This window comes from Mesoplodon bidens (assembly GCF_964165515.1).
Source record: "Mesoplodon bidens genome assembly, chromosome: 11".
Taxonomy (NCBI): domain Eukaryota; kingdom Metazoa; phylum Chordata; class Mammalia; order Artiodactyla; family Ziphiidae; genus Mesoplodon; species Mesoplodon bidens.
The window spans coordinates 80,498,497-80,520,587 of record NC_138167.1 but is presented as its reverse complement, the minus strand read 5'-3'; the positions used below and the strand labels follow the sequence as shown (position 1 = coordinate 80,520,587).

At 40.4% G+C, this 22,091-nt stretch overlaps 1 protein-coding gene across 1 annotated transcript; it reads left to right on the top strand.

Moving 5' to 3' along the window:
• Nucleotides 1-20,529: 20,529 nt before the first annotated feature.
• LOC308625378 (ribitol-5-phosphate xylosyltransferase 1-like) lies at nucleotides 20,530-21,750 on the top strand. Its single transcript, XM_081249493.1, has one exon. The coding sequence runs from the start codon at nucleotides 20,600-20,602 to the stop codon at nucleotides 21,203-21,205; it is 606 nt and encodes a 201-aa protein (XP_081105619.1). The 5' UTR covers nucleotides 20,530-20,599; the 3' UTR covers nucleotides 21,206-21,750.
• Nucleotides 21,751-22,091: the final 341 nt, after the last annotated feature.

Genomic DNA, 22,091 nt, shown 5'->3' with positions numbered 1-22,091 from the left:
ATTACCAATTACATCTCGGGAACCTTATTTTTATAGCTCTTACTATGGTTCCAGATGCCTGTAAACACCTAAATATTGATTTTAATTATATTACCGCTGTTCCTTTTCTTCTCTTCAAAACTCCATTTGTTTCTTATGCATCTCATTCCCTTCTCCCGCAAGTAATGAACTGTAAGTAATGACAATAATAATAACAAGCCCTGCATTTCTAGAACACTTTACAGATTATAAAATGCCTTTCACCAGAAAACAAAAACAAAAAACCTGATAGGCCAGTATTATTACTTTCCTGTTTACAGATTAACAAACCGAGGCTTGGAGAAGCTGTGTGCCTGATTCGAGATCACATGCCTAGTAAAGAAATAGAACCAACCTTCTGAGTCTCCACTCTACTCTAAAACAACTTTCCCCAGGGGCTCAAAACTGCATTCCAATGCATCCCCATTCCTCGAATAACAGAGGCCCTGGATGGGGCCTCTTGACAAGATGTGGCCATTGAGACAAGCAGCTCTCATCTGTAATTTCCTGTGTTATCCCCCAGAGTCCACAGCTTAATTTCACTTAAAATCCAGCGTGGCTCTTGCCAGACCCATGAGAAAATCCTATTCGAGATGGAACCACTGAAATCTGATTCAGAACTCTGCTGGATTTTCTTCTATCAATTCGGCTTAGGCCCTGGCAGCTGGGCTCAGCTGGGACTGGATAATTCTAACTTCCTTTGACTTGCCATCCCCTTCTCCACTACCCCAAGAAGGGATGCCAAATGGACTCACAACTGTTGCCCTTTGGAATCCTTTAAGTGCTTAGATCTAAGCAGAAATTACAAATAGGGTCTGGTATTTAACTCAGACTGATTCCAAAATATTTCCCCCGTCTGAAGCTCTTCCATGGAAAGCATGTGCCGTATGCAGATGCAGGGTGTGGGGCCGAAGAAGACCCAGGAATGCACGATCTACTAGCAGAATGTGTATGAACACAGACTACCTTTCCAGGGTAACCAAAGCCAGTGGAATTTGTGATGAGGCAGAAAAAGGCTAAGTTTGGAGACAGCAGATCCAGGTTCAAATACCGGTTCCCATGCTCACAAGGTGAGCAGCCCCATGCTATGCACTCAGTCTCTTCAAGTATGTGCTTTCCTTTGTAACAAGAAAACAATAATGCCTGTACGGCTCTTCTATTTAGGGTAGTCCTGAGCTAATGGACATAAAAGTCTTTAGAAACTGGAAATCGCTGGACAAGCATAGGCTGTTAATAACACAGGGAAGCTTCCTAAAGTTTGTAGTATATTCTTCAGACAGAGATTCACTGAGCATTCCAATTCTCTTTGGTCTTTGTTTTTTTCTTCTGGTTCCTTTGATCTCCCTGCACAAGCTCAAAGTAGCCAGAAGACAGATCTGCATTCATTTCATAATTCACACAGTTATTCAAGGCAGTATCTGGTATTCCATCTCACAAAGATAGCCCAAAAGAGCTTAAGTGATTGAAAGGAGGGAAAAACACTTTTCCCTCAGAATTTGCTTTGTGTTTTTTGTTTCTCTAATCTATAAGGAAATTTTACATCCTGTTTCAGAGGGAAAAAAAGAAACAGGAAAATAAAAGTACTTGAGAATTGGAAAGGGAAGTTACATCTCTCATCCTTAAGGATGATTGAAAAAGGATTACATTTATAAATAACGAAGAGTTATTGGTAACGTAGAGTCAAGGAGGAGTTGTGAACTCACAACACAGAGAGATAAAATCATCAGAGTGGGGGCTTCCCTGGTGGCGCAGTGGTTGAGAGTCCGCCTGCCGATGCAGGGGACACGGGTTCGTGCCCCGGTCCGGGAAGATCCCACATGCCGTGGAGCGGCTGGGCTCGTGAGCCATGGCCGCTGAGCCTGCGCATCCAGAGCCTGTGCTCCGCACCGGGAGAGGCCACAACAGTGAGAGGCCTGCATACCGCAAAAAAAAAAAAATCATCAAAGTGATTGTTCCAAGTATTTGCAAATCTTTGCTAAGCAAAGATGAATTTGCTTCTTACAACTCAAGTCAGAGTTCTAGTAGGCCTTTGTCCAGGGAAAGAGAGATTTTTAGAAAATATGACCCACCTGTTCTTTACATTGTAATAATATTTCTTTCACCCACACAGGGGTTAATATGTTTTCTGAGAACTGGCTATATCGTTTACAAATAATTCATAAACGATTGGGACTAGGAAAATCCAGAAATGTGTTTCTCTGTGCTGTCCTTCCAACCTGGCCCTGCTTCTGTTCACGGTACCCCATTGTTATATGTTTCCAGCAGAACTTTATTGTTTTAGGAACTTTCCATTTCAACAGGATGATTGACAGATGAGTCTAGCTGTAAACAGGTGACCGTCAGGACATGTGCATACATATTAACCACATAGCATGAAATCCTACCAAACGCACCAGCCCACAAACAATGGAATTTAAATTTGACAGTTGAATCTTGGACTCATTCCAGAAGATTTCGTTAAGAAGATACCAAAAGTCCTCACCACTGTGCAGCAGCCTCAGTTTCAAGGTCCCGCCTCAGCATGCGGGGGGTGCAAGTGTAGGAACGCAAACAGCACTGGGTGTCAGAAAGCGGAAACTTCTCTAAGTGGCCACAAGATGGCATCACTGTTCGTCTGAATGTTAAATGTCAAATTTAACATTAAATGTTCACGTTAAATGTTCCGGTTGCAACTTTAGCCCTCAAAGCAGGGTGGCGGGCACAGAGGTATATTTTAAAAATTGCCATTGACAAATGTGACGAATCTTAAAAGCTGATTTCCCCACTCCAACCTCCCTTTTTGGTCTCCGGTGTGGCTGTCTTCTCTTTCCATTTGTCTGGTACATCAGAAAGCCTAGTTGCAAAGTACTTTGTTATCGTTAGATGACAGAGGCATCGTGCTCACTACTGCGCCTTGAACTTGGGAGGCACTCCGTAAATAAGACTTGGTTTTAAGATCAAGGAAAAGAAACTGGTTAGTAGAAGTCTGGTGAGTTGTTTTGTTTCAGATGAAGTTGTCACTCATTGTTTCACATAGGAAAGCAGCATTCTGCACAGTGTCCTTGTTTACAGTGTCAGTTTAACATTACCCCCAAGCTCCCCACCCCCTACCCCAGGCTTTGTCACCTGAGCACTGGTGAGTGCCATGGGGGGTTTAGTTGGCTCTTGGGTATTCAGTGGGTTTTTGTTTGTTCGGTTTTGGTTTTATTTTTTACAAATACCACCACTGAGGGAAGGGCCAGGAAGGGAAATTCTGTGATCTTTTAGTGTTTCTAATTAGTGAAGGAGGGATTAGACTAAACAAATATTACAGGGTTGTGACACTGATCTCCCAGTGGTAAGCAATAATTGTGGAGACTGGATTTCAAAAGCTCTGACAATTTACTTTCAGTTTATCTATTATAATATTTAATATCCAGTGATGCAGGTGGGTAAGGATTAAGTGGAATTAATGGTAGAAACAATTCTTTCTTATGGTAGTTTTCTATGCCTTCCCATTATAAATGAAAAGAATTGATCATCTATTAATGTATGTTCCTCAGAATGTTCTCGGTAACAAAGAACCATGGCAGAAATCCCAGATTTCATTTTAAGGAATCCTTTGCAACTGATGTACAGAGCAGTGTCAAGAAATGAGTACCAAAACACAAGGTCTGTCTGGCTACCTGATACCTGGGCTACTCGCCTGAGAACGTAGAAGGCTACACTACCTTTAATATAATTTTTTTTAAGAGAGAGTAAAAAAAAATTGATGGTTAAATAAAAACTTGAATTTCACAGAAATTCACAGAAATGTCACAGAATGTGACAGAATGTCACAGAAAATAAAACAACATCAAATTAGTGAACCCGGAAGAATGGTTAGTGAAGAAGGTTCTAGTGGGGTCTGTCTCTGCCTGTGTGATTTTTCTTTCGTTTAATAAATTTATTTGTTTATTTATTTATTTTTTAAAAGATTGCCATTGAAATTGTGATCAGGAAGTGGCAGCTTTTCTGTTGTTCTCTAGAAACTTATCAACTTATCTGGAAACTTATCAATAACAACATAGGTATAAAGTCTCCAGTGGAAGAAAATAGAAGTTTATGCATTTTTCACTCTAATGCTACAGCTAAAATACTTTCTGTTCAACACTATATACTTTTGTTAAATTTCCCTGGTATCTTGATGCATAGCGATGAATTCACTACTTAATAAGTATATTCCCATAATTTTTAAAAATTGATATACTGAGGACTCTTCAAACACATCATAAATTAGTTCTGCAAGGGGTTGTAAATAGTCTTAGGCTAACAGACAAGATGAGAATGTCCATTACCTGTACCTCATCACCACTGAGTATATCATTTCTTAAATCTCTCTTTTGTGTCATATGTTCTCTTCTGGGTCTCCCCATGTAATGCACTAGGGTTTGGGTGAAATTTCACAACATCCCATGACATGGGCTAAGGAATAAGCTTAATTGGATAAAGAAGCTTTCAAGGCCAGGGTCAGCATGACAAGGACCCACGGTCACTCCATCAGCCCATGAAGAGGCATGCCAGGGTCTGCTGGACCCATGCCCTATTCTTTCTTATATGACAAGCATGAGAGGGCAGCCTTACCAGCATGCCAAGCAATCTGGTTTGGGGGTGCCAGCTATTTACAGGAATTGTCTTGGAACGCCAGCTACCCAGCACCTGGAGACTCTGGAGCCCCAAGGATGTTTCAGTTCAGTCCCTCCCTTGGTAGGGGGAGGAAGCCTAAGTTCCTCAAGAAGGTGACCTTGGGGACTGTCCCTCCAACTGGGGAAAGAGCAAGGCCCTGAGCCCTAGTTAGTCTCTGGCCCAGGCAACTTAATAGTCCACTAGGGCTGCCACAGTCTGGAGTGGTTTAAACAACAGAAATGTATTTCTCACAATTCTGCAGGCTGGAAGTCTAAGATCAAGGTGTTGGCAGATTTCGTTTCTCCTGAGGCCTCTCTCCTCGGCTTCCTTCTCATCACTGTGTCCTTGCGTGGGCTTTCTTTGTGCACATGCGCTCCTGGTATCTCCTCCTCTTCCTATAAGGACCAATCTTATCGTTAGGGCCTCTCACTTATGACCTCATTTAATCTTAATTATCTCCTTAAAGGGCTTATCTCCAAATCAGTCACATGGAGGGTTAGAGCTTCAACCTGTGAATCTTTTTGGGGGTGCAATTCTGTCTACAACACCAGGTAAGCACACAGGGTTATTTGGGACAACCCTGCTCCTTGCATAATACTTAGTCAACTTATTAAGCAAAAAGTGGTATGACATAATAGTTTTTATTTTCACTTCTTTGATTACCATTGAAATTATGTACCTTCCACATACTTATTGGCCAGTTCTGTTTATGAACTTTGCCCATTTTTCTTTGGGGATATTAGTGTTTTACTCTTTAATCTGCCAAATATTTTTATAGAGAATGTCTTTTACTCCATTACAATTACCATGTTTTTTTTTAATTGACTATGTTGATGACATAATTTGCATTAATATAAAAGATATTTGTTCATTATCTCCCCAGTATCCACACTCACCCCCTTCCTGGTAGCCTCCTAATGCTTGTCAGGGGATACAAGAGGGTCCAGAAAAGCTGGCTCCACCCCTAACCCCAGCTGTGGTATAGACCTTAACCAAGTCAATCAGCATAAGCCGTGCCCTACGATTGGTCCAGGGTGGGTATGTGACCCAAATCGGTCTAATAAGGTGCTTTAAATACTGACACAAAGACACTCCTATTCCTAAACAAGAACAGTGAAGCACATAACCTCAGGAGCTACTGTCAACCATCTTGGGGAATCCATTTAGGATAAAGCTCACAGCAAAGACAGCAGAGAGGAGAGCAATTTTTCCCAAATTTTACACTTGTCTCATCCTTTTTTAGTGCCTCACTTGTGTCGAGTTCTCCCAATATATTCAATTCAGCTTTCACAGGAACAATTATTTTTTCCACAGTCATATTTCATCAGTATACACAAATGCTTAATTAGATTGCATAAATACAGAAACAAATAAAACTGACATAAACTGGTTTGGAAACATGTTATTATCTGAACAAAACTGCAAGAACACACCAGAGCAAACTCATCATGAGCGTCCGTCCTTCTGTGGTCATCAGTCAGTATGTTTTACAGAGGAAATGATGAACTTTTCTTTTTTTTTTTTTTTTTTTTTTTTTTTTTTTTTGTGGTATGCGGGCCTCTCACTGCTGTGGCCTCTCCCGTTGCGGAGCACAGGCTCCGGACGCGCAGGCCCAGCGGCCATGGCTCACGGGCCCAGCCGCTCCGCGGCATATGGGATCCTCCCAGACCGGGGCACGAACCCGTATCCCCTGCATCGGCAGGCGGACTCTCAACCACTGCGCCACCAGGGAGGCCCTATGATGAACTTTTCTTAATCTGATGAATGGCTTAAGTGGAGATTGATCAGCTGAATGCAACTGAGTTTGTCATTTCATTTAGAAATTTCCCATAAATACTTGCACATAAAACTGTTCTAGTTTGATATTTTTGTTGTTCATTTATCAGGTCCTAGTGGTAAGGTTATGCTAACTTTATAGAATGAATTTGATGGTATCATTCATTTCGACATAATTTACAGAGCGAAAGAATTTGGTGTTTCTTGAAGAAATGCACTAATAACATTAACAGATCTCAGAATCTCTTTTGGAGGTAATTCTTTTATAATTTCTTCCAGGGTTGCTCTTCTTTCAGATTTTCTACTTCTTGAGTCAGTTTTAGTAATGTGTTTTCTCAGAAAACCATCTACTTCATTAGGAAGATTTCTAAATGTATTACCATAGAGTCAAACATGACATTCTCTTTTAAATTTTTCAACTTTTAACTGCAGAGATTTTTATGCACACATAAAACGAGAGAGAATATGTAATGGATCTCCACATATACACTACCCAGCTTAAAAGTAATCAACATTTTTGCCAATATTCTTTCACTTATTCCTCAATCACCTTTTTTAAATGGAGCCCTATATTTTTTTCAGCTTTACTGAGGCATAATTAACAAATAAAATTGTAAGATATCTAAAGTATACATAATGATCATTTGATAGGCATACACATTGTGAAAGGATTCCCCCAATCTTGTTAATTAACACATCCATCTTATCACATATTTATCTTTTTTTTTCTTGGTGAGAACATTTAAGATCTAAAATCTTAGCAAATTTCAATGACACAATACAGTATTAACCACCATAGCCACCATGTTATACATTAGATCCTCAGACCTTACTCATCTCATAGCCAAGAAGCACTGTATTTTAAAACAAGTCCCAGCCTTCCTATCATTCCATTCATACAAACTTCAGTAATTCTTACAGAAGAGAGCTTTTTAATATAAAAGTTTAACCACTTCTATGCCTATAATTTTATCTCATTTCTCTTTTAAATTTTTTTTCTCTTTCCGTCTCTATTTTCCCAAGGTTTTCTTGACAAAGATATTGGTTTTTCAGTGAATTGGCTCTTAAATTAATGTATTAATTCTACAGTTTTTCTCTTTTCTAAGTCAGAGATTTCTGTTAATAGTTTACTTAATATTTCATTCTTACCACTGCTTTCCTTAAGTTGGTTCAGTTTGTTCTTCTTAGGTTGAATGCTTGCTTGTTGAATAATGAACTCCCTGGAGAATATCAATTTGCTGAACACAATTTTGGCCTCAGTCTTTATGATGTTCTCATTTCCCATATTTTCTAAATCGTCTCTAGTTGTAGTTTTTAATTTCTACTTTAAACTATGAAATATTTAAATTGTTTCTTGTTTTTTTCCCATTTCTAAATGAATGTGTGTTTGTTTACAATGTCTATTAATTTTATAGCATTTATTACCTTTCACCCACCTCCATTATTATATCACATATTATAATAACACTATATTTTAGGAAAATTATTATTTTTAAATTATATATATTCACTTTAAAGAATGTTAACACATTCTGTTTTGTGTCTACAGTTAGTCAATTAATTAGACTTTATTTGGTAAATTTTGGCACTCTCCACCGACTCTTTAAAACTAAAATACTGCAATACTTTAATACTATGACTTTCACTTTGATATATGTCTTGGTCATCTAGACCACATCTTTAAGAAACTTCTTGCCAAGATGACATTGTAAGTATATATCTTGAGGTCCTCTCCTCTGCTCCTTTATTGATAGATAAGATACAAAAGAGGACTTCCCTGGTGGTCCAGTGACTAAGACTTCACACTCCCAATGCAAGGGGCCCAGGTTCAATCCCTGGTCGGGGAACTAGATCCCATGTGTCGTGACTAAGACCCAGTGCAGCCAAATAAATAAATAAATATTTTTTAAAATAAATAAAAATAAATAAATAAAATACAGAAGAAAATAAAAGTCACAGCCATGTTAACTAGACATTGTGGTGGTCATTTTGCAACAAATATTTTACACAAATATCAAATCATTATGTTGAACACATGAAACTAATACAGTTGACCCTTGAACAACATGGATTTGAATTACATGGGTCCACTTATACACAGATTTTTTTTCAATAGTAAATGCTACAGTACTATACCATCCACAGTTGGTTGAACCTGCCAGTGCTGAACCGTGGATACAGGAAACTGAGGATGTACAGGAATCACAGACACTGAGGGCCGATGGTAAGTTATACACAGAGTTTTAGAATTTCAACTGTGCAGAGTGTCAGCGCCCCTAACCCCTGAGTTGTTCAAGGGTCAACTGTATAATGTTGTGTGTCGATTATACCTCAATTTTTAAATTTTTTTAACTTTAAATTTTATATTTGTTTAAAAAACAAAATGAACAAATGCCCAGAACTGGAACAGAAATACAAAGCATTAAATGTAGCAGTGAAAGCTACAGGCCTCCTGGGCTCCAGGTCAAGAAGCAATCTGAGGTGGCCAGAAACTCAGCTTCTGTGGGGTTAACAGGTCAGGTTGATACTGATAATATTAATAACTAGCACAACACAGGCATCAAACAGTGAGCATGGATGCGGCAACCACTAGAATAAACTCTGGATGGAAACAAACAATTGGGCCCGCCCAGAGCCTATAGGCTGACTATCGCCCCTAGCGACAGGAATAGGAATACCCCTTGGGAGGCCAGGCTCCTGGCCTGAGACCAGGGCCTGTAGTGAGGCTCCCCAACTCAAGAAAGGAAACTGAAAGCAGCGGCTGCCTGCGACCTTGACCACGGCATCTGTGATGCTGCAAGCTTAGGAGGGCACACCTCAGCCTTTCCACTTGGTTGCCAGGCAAGCTGTCTATGGGCTCAGTGACTGTATCTGTGACATCCCCAACATCATTGTGGGGCAGGAGCACCAAGCAGCCAATATAAGACCTGGGGACCCCATGGACCAGGTGGAGACAAACCTCAAAACCACAAGAGTCGGGGTGCAGGGGATCAGAGAGAGAAAATAGGCAGAGAGAATAATAAAGATATAAAATCTTCCTTTCAAGAAGGGCCTGCAAACCGAAATCCAAAACACAGGAAGAAAAGTAATGTTAAGAAAGAACACCAACTCTATTACAATCAATGGATGAAATCACTATTAAAAGAAAATTAAAATGACACACTTTAAATTTTTTTTAAATAAATGTATTTTAGTATCCTCAAGAAAAAATTTTTTTTAATTTTTAAGTAGCCAGGAAAAAAAAAAAAGAACAAGAAATTATGAAACTAAAAGAGGCAGAAGCAAAACAGGAGGAGGTTGATATAAAAAAGAAAACATCAGCGAATAACTTTTTCAAGAGAGCTCTATGCATGGTATGTTTCATGAGCCCTTATGCATCTGTCATTCTATGTTTACACCTGAAAAACAACTTGGCTGAGTATAAAATTCTCAAGCTATACCTTCTATCCCCCAAATGTATAGTCATCATTCTATCCCCCAAATGTATCCCCCAAATGTATAGTCATCATTCCATTTCCTTCTGCCATTTATCTTTGCAGGAAAGAAGGCTAAAGCCAAGCTGTATATTTTTCTTTAATAGATTTACAAGGGGGCAAGGGAGGCTGTCTGGATGCATCTGAGATTCTTTCATCTTTGCAGTTCAAAGAATTTGTACCAGTGTGGCTAAGTATGGTTTTCTTTTCATTCATTTTGCTGGTACAGATTGAGTCCTTTTTATGTTTATCTGGTATTGCTTCTATATCAGCCAGTGTTCAACTGTGGAAAACACAACCCACGAGTTTAAGCAGAGAGAGATTTATTACAAGGTATTAAATTATTTACTAAATTGCCAGGAAAATGGAAAAAAAGGACTCTAGACCTGTGTTGTCCAATACAGGAGCCACAGACGGCTTAGTGCTTGAAATGTGGCTAGTCTCAGGTAAGATACACATCAGTACGAAAAAAGTGATATATTGACTACATGTGGAAATTATACTATTTTTGGATATACTGGGTTAAACAAAATATATTATTAAAATTAATGTCACCTATTTCTTTGGACTTCAACTGCAGCTACTAGAAAAGTTTAAACGATGTACGTGTGTTCTTACATTTCTATAGGATAGTGCTGCTCTAGACTGACCTTCCATGAGTGACTCCCGGATGCATGTCTGAGAACTGGGCTGCCAGTACAGCCGCTGCTCCGGCCCCCATTGGGCAGTGTAGAGTCAGGAGGCTCCTGCCAAGACAAAAGCCGTTGCCACACGGGCTGGCTCCAAAACTCTGCCGCCTCTGCCCCCACCAGGAAGCTGACCGCCGAATTGGAAAGCTGCCTCCAGAGTTGCCTCTGCAATAATCAGCACCAGCAAACTGGATGCCTCTGACCTCCCTACCTGCTTCTCTCCCACATGAGTCACTTCTAAATCCAGTCTCACTTGAGTACGTCATCTTGGAAGAACCTAAATCATATTATAAACTGCAGGCAACTGTGGGAAGAGTGGGACTTGGCTCTGCATACTACTAGAGGGTTGGAATGCGTTTTGAGCAAGCAAGTCTGCAGTAACTAGCACTGCTTCCATTAAAATCGCTCTTGTTTCTTCATTATGAACACAAATCCTTCTTGGATTGAATCACTGTAGGTCTACTATGTGCTTTCCCATTATCCTTCTCTTCAGTCTAGGAAAACCTCTCAAGTTTCCTCTCAATGTTACCACTTTCATTTTCTACAGTATTAGTTTGGCTCCTTAATACTTCCAATTAGGATTTTAATTTTCCTAATAAATATTAGTTTCCTCAGCATTCTATGATGAACAGTACAAAACTGGAAGTTATAGAAATGTATAGCTAGGGGCCCCAACCAAGTCTAGGGATGCTGTTCTTTTTTCTTTATTCAACAGTAGTTTTTTCCCTAGACCCCATGTCTTATTTCATTTTATTGTTTGCTTATCTTTGAAAGAAAAGAGATTAACACTTAATTGGTATTTGCCAAGTATGTATTATCCCATTCTCTGTCCTTCGCCCTCAAACCAAAGGCCAATCAGTTTCGCATTGAACAAGTTGGATTTATTCCCAGTTGTGGTAAGAAGAATTATGACATGGGGAACCACAGGGCAATTCAGTACGAGGATGTAGAAAGAACTTACTTTTGGATTTGGGCTTTGATTGGGTGATGTGGCGAATTAGGCAGTGTCAGAAAGCCAGGACAATTTTATCACTGGGTATCTTAGTAAGTCTTATTTATAGGGAGGGCAGAATGGAGCAGGGTGGAAGGTATAATTGACAAGGAAACAGCCATTACTCATTTTAGCTGGCAGAGGCTTCTTGGTATTTTGTGACTTGGACAATGTTCATGTGTTGTCTGTGTTCAGACATAATTACCAAGTGCTCTTTGTTTTGGCTTTGAAGCATCCTGGTTATGGAGTGGCCCTGTCTGATGCTAATGTCCTGTGAAACTACTTATGTCCAACCAGAGCACATCAAAACTTAACTGAGTGCAGGCCAGCTTATAATGACTCCAAGGGCTAGTTCCTGAATGTCAGGGACTGCTTTTCTCCTTCACATCACTTAGGTGCTAGTATAACTCCACTCTGAAATCCGCTTCTGGAGAGAAAGCTGTTGACAGTTCCTTGGCCCAATTCCCAGGATCAAGCAGAAACTCATCTAGTGTTACTGCATCTCCATTGTTGGTTCTCTCACTCTCTGAACAGATGCAAAGTGTCCTAGCTTTAACTCGTACTAGGGCTCATCTCCAAGATGAAATTTACCAACCCCAATCCCTTCGTGCTTTCCTGCCATTCATCTCTGGAAATTACAGACTATGAGAGTATGAGGAAAGAGAGATACCCGTGGGAACTGTGAGGAGAGGAATACTCCAGGCCTCTCCTCCAGCAATACCCACACTGTACCAGTAAGGTCAAAACATACCCTGCATTTTGAACCAGGGTACGGGCAGTAGAAGACTGAAAAATAGTCCTTTGAGAATTTTTTTTTAATTTTTTTTTTACTGAAGTATAGTTGATGTACAATAGTATATAATTACAGGTGTATGGTATAGTGATTCACAATTTTTAAGGTTATATTCCATTTATAATTGTTATAAAATATTGGCCATATTCCCCATGTTATACAATATATCTTTGTAGCTTATTTTATATGTAATAGTTTGTACCTCTTATTATTTTTAAACAAAAATACTGCCTCCATTTCCAGCCACATTGCATTTCTCAATCCATTTCCACTGGCTGTTCAGTAAATGAAAGTTCTCCCAGATTCTGCCAATACATTAAAAGTTTATTCTAGTTTTTGAAAATGTATTGCCTTTTCTTTTTGGAGAAGATATACCAGGAACTTGTAGCCAGGCACCATGATTTTCAATTGGAAACTTGTCAATCCAACTTTGTATTGAAAACATTCTTACCTTGTCCAGCTTTCCATGTCCAAAGATATCTCTGAGAAAGATACCAAACTTGTCTTAGCAACTCACACAGGAGTCTGGATCACCCACTGAAGTTCACTAAAAATGGCTATTTAATTAGCATGTCTAACTACTGCCTGCTTATCTTTATAAAAACGAACCAAATGTTAATGTAATCTTGGCCTGCTGAGATAGGACACAGAATGTGGAGAATGATACGTGATTTTTCTCTGTTCAGGCACCACATAGACAAATAGAGAGACCCACATCTACACCTGTATATACAACTGGAGCTTGTTTGGGATACAGTGATCCATGTGTGAGATGACTTAAAACCATGTCATATGAGTAACAGTTAATGGAACTGAAGATGGCCATCCTAAAGAAGAGAGGATTTGGTGGCAGGAATGGGGGATGGGGCTTCAGGGCAAGTAGAAATATAATGGTCTTCAAATATTTGAAGGCTGTCAGATAGAAGGATTATTTTGAAGGCAAGGATCAGGTAAGGACCATAATCAATAAGGACCAGAATCAATAAGTGGAAGCTTTAAGAAAGACAATCACAGTTATGAACTTCCTTATAGAGCTGGGCCCCATTAAAACAGACTGTCACTAGAGGTGTCTTCTTACCAAAAAAACTGATTAGCAGGGATTTTTATAGAGGGGATTCAAGAATCTACTGGGTGATTCATCTAGGGGACCTTTAATGTCTTTTCCAATCTTAAAATTTAATGATACAAAGAAAGACTAAGGAGGAGACTGTGGATAGTAAATGTAATGTGGGATCGCAATTTGGATTCTGGCCAGAAAAAGAACATTCATGGGGAACCTGGCAAACTCAGATAATGTCTATAGATTAGTTAATAGTATTGTATCAATGTTAATTTCCTGGTTTTGATCATTACACTATGGTTATATCAATATAAGATGTTAACATTAGCAGAAACTGAGGAATGAGTATTTGGGAACTCTGTACTATTTTTGCGACTTTTCTGTTGTTATAACATCATTTCAAAATAAAAACTTTTAAAATATTAAACAGAAATATTAAAAACTTCAGAAAAACAAAGAGTCCATAATACCAAGGTTCCAGAGAATAGTCTGTTACCTACCTATCCCTCAGGCCCTGCCTTCCTGTAATTTTCCTTAAATTACTGTTTATTTAATCAGTTTACCAGATGGACTAAAGTTGGTGGTGTACACCAGATAATAGTTTTATTTTTCTCTAATCACTCCTTCCCAACATGTTCTGTCAAATCATCCTTCCCCACCTCTGGGCAATACCTCAGGTCTACCCCAGAGATTTTTAAACTTACTTTCAAGAATTAAAACTCATTAGGGAATTCCCTGGCAGTCCAGTGGTGAGGACTCTGTACTTCCACTGCTTGGCTGGGGTTTGATCCCCGGTCTGGGAACTAAGATCCTGCATGCCGTTTTTCACAGACAAAAAAAAAAAAAAACTTATTAAAAAGTCCTGTTTAGGGGCTTCCCTGGTGGCGCAGTGGTTGAGAGTCCGCCTGCCGATGCAGGGGACACGGGTTCATGCCCCGGTCTGGGAGGATCCCGCATGCCGCGGAGCGGCTGGGCCCGTGAGCCGTGGCCGCTGGGCCTGCGCGTCCGGAGCCTGTGCTCCGCAGCGGGAGAGGCCACAGCAGTGAGAGGCCCACATACCGCAAAAAAAAAAAAAAAAAAAGTCCTGTTTAAAACTTCAATCACATACTCATATCAGAGTTCCCCATCACCACACCCCAGCTCCACCCCAACCTAAGGCACAGTGACTACAGCCTACAGCATAGGAAAGGAAGTACCTCTATCCCTCCTCCATCTCCTTCACTGTCCTTGCCCTCCCACTGCTGCTTCCGGCTTCTCCAGGGTCAAAGCATGGGGCAGGGGGATTAGAGGAAAAGGAGCAAGTGTTTCTTTCATGGCTGGTACTGTTACAACACAGCAGACCCTGGTCTTGAGGTAGGAGCCCATTTGCTGGCTCTCTCCAGTGGGGTCATTTGTGGGGCTTTCAAAGGCTCACTGTGAGGACTACACAGCTGAAAAGCCCCCTCCAAAGCAAATGCACTCTCCCACTTCTCCCAGAAGTTTCTTGCAAACTGCTCGGCTCCTACTCAGAAATATATCATAGAGCAGCTTATTGCTGGGGTCCCTTCACCCCACCAGCAATGATCCTGGTTCAAGGCCAGCTATCTTCCATTGTAACTCCTGGAAGATGCATGTCCTCACCCTTAGAAATTCTGGTAGTGCAGACGTGCTCACTGTTGCCCTCTTCACTCATTTAGGGATCACTGTTTGTTCTGACCAGCCTCCCGCATTCCAGACTCATCAGGCAGGAAGCAAGCAGCAGGTCCCATTCATTCATATCCCTAAATTCCAAAGACACACATCCATTTCTCCATGAATTCTCCACCCTGCTCTATTTCAATCCCAGGGTACCACTGGAGCCCCCAATTCTCTCAAGGGTCACCTCATAAGAAGAGAAAGGGAAATGCCACAGTACCGTCCACTACCCCAGAGAGTCTTTAATCAAACCCTTTGTCCTGCATGAGTTGGAAGTATGTGATGGAAGATTGATACCAGTTTTGCTGTCTTTTCACAATTTCTGCATGCATATGGCAGCGCTAGTACACCGTTCAGAAATCTGGGGATAATTATCACTTTTTGTTCTCAGCACTGGGCCTTCAGATGAAATATCAAGACACCATGAAAAATTCCATTTGATATCCTGTTACACTTAAAACACACCATGACGCCTTCCATATAAACCCTTAGCCCTCAGCAGGGCTATCTGCAGACTACACAATGAGAAACAGAGAAGCTGTGACTATTGGCACAGTGCTGCATCTGGGCTGCTCAGATAAGACTTTTGGAAAGATTCAAACCACAGCCTTTTGCAATAGTTACACAATCACTTCCGGCCCACCATCATGCTGAATTCATTCCAGAAAACTGAACATTCCTTAAGAGGCTATCAGAAAACTAAAGTAGAAAGGGTTGTAACTGATGTGTAGAAATATCCTTTGGGGGACTGAAAACATAGGAGACGAAAAGACTCAATTAGGACAAAATAGCTTTAAACAGTTAGAGGCCATTCTACAAAGAAGAGAATTAATAAATCATTCTGAATCGTCCCAAGGAAGATGTTATAGAAGCCACAGAAAAGCCAGTTTTGGGCCCAATAATATTCGTTCATTCAGTCATTCATTCACTGACTTCCTGCTTTGCTCCAGGATCTGAGTTGGGGCTGGTGTTGCCATGGTAATAAGATTTGGTCCTTGCCTTCAAGGAGCTCAAAGAAAATCTCCATAATGGAATAAACACGGGAAGTAGTACGATCCCCCCTGGATCCCATACTTGTATATCCTGGATGACAGTGAGGAGACATGATTCAAAATTCAGGAGTGGGAGGAAAGAAGCAATGAAAGAACTGATCTTTAGAGCCCCTCCAACCCACCTAAACCTGAAGTTCTACCTATGCTCTGGAAGGCGCAGTCATAAGGCATGATGTCCTGCTGGCAATTTGCATAAAATACAATGAGAAAGTGAAGGAACTGACTTGGCTGCATAAATTAATTTCAGACCAGAAAAAGGAGCAAAAATATACAGAGCCCAGCATGAGGGATGTGTTCATCAAAATGCAGAGGACACTCAGTAACAGGATTTCCATCAAGGAGTCCTAGTCCAGCAGAGGAATTCAGGTAGCTAGTGAGTAACGGAAATGCTTACAAATGGTCTATATGTGCTTGTACTGAAACACAGAACAAGGGACAAAGATTTACACAATTTGTCCAACAATATTAAATGGGACATTTCCTGCCTCTACACTGTGACTGAGGGAGTGAGGGTGCTTATATAATGTGCTGGGCACACCAAGATATCCACCTCTAGCTTATATACAAGAAAGAGTGCCAACAAGATTGTTAGTCCCATGGTGTAGAAAATTACACCACTGCCCTCCCAAACGGTGTAGGAGGAGCTTCCAGAAAAGCAACAGTTTGTCATGTGAGGTAACATATTCACAGGTTCCAGGGCTTAAGGCATGCACATCTGTGGGGGGCATTTTTCTGCCTATCACTAGAGGGTTTGATCTGTGTTTCCTGGAGTTTGGGGAACACAGAGACTGGTGCCTGATTCTCACCTAGTAAAGTCCAAAGGGGAGAGGCCGCCTGGAGCTATCTATGATGGAGAGCAAAGAGAGAACACTGTACTTCTAGGATTTAGAGAGGCAACATGCCAGGTAACCTGTGGGCTAAATTGATGTTGCAGAGGAGAGCCAGGCTAGAGCTTCCTTAAAAGTACCCCATCTAAGAACACTGCCCAACAGGGTCCAGACTGCCTCAGCAAAAAGGTTACACAGTGTGAACTGCTGGAGTAGGGTTGAGTGCATGACACAAGAGGGCAGCAAGAGACTACCTCTCCCACGTCAGGAAATGTTTCAACCTCAGAGGTCTCCAACAGGGTGTCCCCAAAGAACCAACAAAAGCACCCTATTTGATAAATGGTCAGTCGACTATGCAGAGGGTTTTTGCAGACTAACACCAACTAGGTTTATTAAAAAAAAAAGTTCCTCAACTTCTAGCCCCTCCTCGCTACCTAACCCTGGAGCATCTAGCAAGTAGATGCAAGAGGTAGAAAGAGGAAGAAAGAAAAGGCAGACATTGCCTCCCCCACTTCCCACTTCAAGACTCTGGGAGGACACGGAAGGAGAATCTTTTAATAGACATGCGATTGAAGTCTTGATTGGGCTAGAATTTTTAATAACTGAAACTGCTCTAATCCCCCATGTCCAGAAAAACAAAAACCTGAGCCACCATCCAGGAGCTTGGAATGGAGTTTATATCAACGTTTTATTTGAAGGCAGTGGTAAGAAAGAATAAAGTTGTTTCCTCCTGGCAGAGCAGTCAAAGCCAGTACATCCAATATACTGATCACATTTGGGGGCTGGGGCCTATCTAGGATCCTTTAAGAATCTGAATACTGCCCAACAGATGTGCACTTGCTCAACAAAAAACTGTAGACACATAAAAGAGAACCACCAATCCATCTCAGAGAAGTTAGAGCAGTCTTTGATGGATGAGATTCCGCCCAGAGACTTACCTATGCAATGGCACCTAAATTTCCCTGGGAGGGTAAGCTCTATACAGTGCTTTGTTTTGTTTAATGTCAGACTTGATTTAGGGCTTGACTAGTGAGTCTAGTTTTAAGCGAGGAAAGGAGGGAAAGCATTCCAGGAGGAAAGCATTACACAAAGAAAGTGCTATAGACTGAATGTTTGTGTTCCCCCAAAATTCGTATGTTGAAACCTAATCCCCAATATGATGGTATCTGGAGGTGAGGCCTTTGGGAGGTGATTAGGCCATGAGGGTGGAGCCCTAAAGAATGGGATTAGTGCCCTTATAAAGTGACCCCAAAGAGCCCCCTTGCCCTTCCACCATGTGAGGACATCTATGAATCAGGAAGCAGGCTCTCCCCAGACACTAAATCTACCTTGATCTTGGACTTCCCAGCCTCCAGAACTGTGAGAAATAAATTTCTGTTGTCAATAAGCCACCCTGTCTATCGTATTCTGTTCTAGCAGCTGGAACAGATTGACAGAAGGAAAGCAATGGGATAACAGGTGGGAATGAACAGGGCAACTGCAAGGAAAAGAGACCAGAGGTACTTGACTAGAGCAAAAGATGAGTGTCCAGGAAGCAGGAATAAGAAAGTTACCTAAGTAGGGCAGAGTCTTTAAAGATGGCAAAAGAAGTTTGGGTTTGTTGCAATGTATAAAAAAGAACGATTAGCGTTTCTGAGACTGAGAACTGGCACATAAAAGTGTTCTGTTCTGTTCTGTTAATGAAAATAAGCAAAATGGGTTAGAAGAGAGGAGTGGGGAGTGAGAACAGCTCAGGATCTGCTGCCGAATTCCTATGGTGACTGCTTTTTGAACGGAAGTTGGGACCTGTGATGGGACAAGCAGGATGCACCTTAGATCAACAAAAAAGAATATCTGAATTAAGGACATCCCAGAAAATCTTTGGTTATTTTAAGTACAGGCATGTAGCAATGAGGAGGTGTGATTTCTTAACCCCTCCTTCTTTGTTATAACATGTTGCAAGATGAGATCTCCCCAATCCTTTTGAAACTGGCCACTCTGGGGACACGCAGGAAGTTATTTAGCAACAGTTGCGCCATTGTGAGATTTCATTCCTTTCCAAAGCTATGCATTAGTTAGACTTCTATTTACAACCATTCATCTCAAGCAACCAAAACAAAACAAAATTATTCTGAATGTGAATAAACTAGGTGGCTACCTCCATGAAGCTAGATTTCTCAGAAAGTGCCACGTTCCCTTCCTCATTCTTATTGTACAGTTGGGCGTCGTGGGTACCAGCCATGCCAACAGTATTAATACTTCTCAGGAAGGACAGTATAATTCCTCTCTGGGAAAACATTTCTCACACACACACACTCCATTTAACAATATAACTATTAGATAACTAATAAGTACCTACTGTATAGCACAGGGAACTCTACTCAATTCTCTGTAGTGACCTATATGGGAAAATATTCTAAAAAAGTGGATGTAATGGCGGACTCCGGGAGGGCTCCCACAAAGAAGTACTTCCCAGAACTTCTGCTGCCAGTGTCCTTGTCCCCGCAGTGAGCCACAGCCACCCCCCACCTCTGCAGGAGACCCTCCAACATTAGCAGTCCTGTTGAAGTCCTTCAATCAAATCCCACTAGACTTCAAAGTCTGATTCTCTGGGAATTCCTCCTCCCATTGCCAGACCCTCAGGTTGGGAAGCCTGACGTGGGGCTCAGAACCTTTACTCCAATAACTGCTGGACCATAGCGGATGAGAGAATATGGAGCAGACTTGGACCCAAGCCATAGACTAAAACCAAGCCCAGCCAATCCCAGCCTCAATCAGCTGAACCCCAGATGAAAACTGAAGGAAGGTTCAATCACAAATAGTTAAATAAAGGCAAATCCAAGTAACCTGCACTTCTTGGCCCTGAAGATAATGGCTCAGCATCAAAGCTACAGGAAGGGCGCTGAGGTGATAATGATGATGAGATGAGCAATGGCAGGTGCACATGGGAAGGTGTTTGTAGGAGGCTTCCTAAAACACAGAGCATCTTTTCCAGCCTTCTTTACCTATGTGCAAGTTCAGTGATAAGGAATGTGCCCTCTACTTATTAGTCATCATTGAATGGTTCTGGATGAGAAGGAAATAATTGGGAAACTTCTGGAAAAAACAATCTACTTTGAGAAGTGAAGAATGGAATCATTGGGAAGAAGATGAAAAAAATGAGCAAAAACACAGACTTCAGAAATTAAATAAGTCCACAAAAGAGAAAAAAGACTTCCATGTACAAATCTGGGGCAAAGCTGCCATTGGTTTGTATTTGGGAGCATATTTTTGAAGGTTTACTTGAGCCCACTGATGTGAATGCTCAGCGGAGAGAAAGAAATTTAGTTGTTGGAAGAACGCATTACAGCTTCATTACTGGTCCAGCTGTGGTCCCCGGGTACTTCTCTGTTGATGAGAATAATGTGGTACTCGTTCTAAATGGAAGAGAAAAAGCAAAGGTCTTTTTTGCCACCCAGTGGTTACCTTATGCACAAAATTTAGTGCAAACTCAAAAACTCCAGCATCTTGCTGTTGTTTTGGTTGCAAATGAACATTGTAATAACGAATGGATAAACCAATTTCTCAAAAGAAATGGAGGCTCTGTGGAACTACTTTTCATAATATATGACAGCCCCCTGGATTAATAACATGGATGTTTTTCAATGGCCTTTAGGAGTAGCAACATACAGGAATTTTCCTGTGGTGGAGGCGAATTGGTCAATGCTGCATATGAAAGGCCATACTTGTATAATATTGTAGGAACCATTTATGAAAATTCATCCAGACAAGCACTAATGAACATTTTGAAACAAGATGGGAATGATAAGCTTTGTTGGGTTTCAGCAACAGAACAGTGGCAGCCTCAAGAAACAAATGGAAGCCTTAAGAATTATCAAGATGCTCTGCTTCAAAGTGATCTCACCTTGTGCCCAGCAGGAGTAAACAGAGAGTGTTACAGAATATATGAGGCTTGCTCCTATGGCTCCGTTCCCATGGTAGAAGACGTAATGACAGCTGGCAGCTGTGGAAATTCATCTGTTTTCCATAATGCTCCTCTGCAGTTACTCAAGTCCATGAATCCTCCCTTTATCTTTATTAAGAACTGGAAGGAACTTCCTATTTTAGAAAAAGAGAAAACTATAATTTTACAAGAAAAGATTCAAAGAAGAAAAAGGTTACTTCACTGGTATCAATACTTCAAAGCAGAGCTAAAAATGAGATTTATTAATATTGTGGAAAGTTCATTTTTAAAGAATAATAAAGGTTAACTGTAATTCAAAAATCAATTAATTAATTAATTACAAAATTTAAAAGTGGATATGTTTATGTATAACTGATTCACCTTGCTGTACAACAGAAACTAACACAATGTGGTAAATCAACTATACTTCAATAAAAATTAAAAAAAAAAAAAACTATTGTATAACCTTAGCTCTCTCTGTCTTGATTTCCTTACTCAACTCCCACTACCATTAAGTTCCCCTCCATGCACTACAGCCACATGAGGCTGACATTAAGTTTGACATAATTTTCTAAGTTTTGAAGCAGTAGAAGAAACTACAAATGACAGGACCAATCATTTTATCATTAAAAATTCAAAATTTATGCTAAAAATTTTTTTAATGGAAAGAAATACAGGGACAAAATAATATTTATAGTAATTAAATAAGCAAAGGGTTAATACCTACGTTAAAATGTACTTGTGAAAATTTCGTAAGAACTCTACTAAGGCTCCCTGGACACAAATGAATATATGGCATAATCAAAGAGTTTGCATCCAAAAATAGAATAATAATTAGTAGACACAATATGGGGAAATGTTCAATCCACCTACTAATCAAAGAAATAATCACTGAAATAACAATAAGGCACCACTTTATACCAATGTGATTTCAAATTAGAATACCCAGATGAGGTAGTGCACTTGTACCTGCATAGAATAAAAAGGTATGATAATGATTTTTTGAAAGAAGAGTTAACATAGAAAAGAACTATTAAAATGTTAATGTCCTTTGATTCAGAAATCTTATTTCCATGGACTTATTCTAAGAAAATAATGCAAAACTTTTTCCTAAACTTACATAAAGATTGGCAATATTACAATACTAAAACAAAACAAAACAAAACAAACCTGGGCTGTCTGCCTTATAAGTT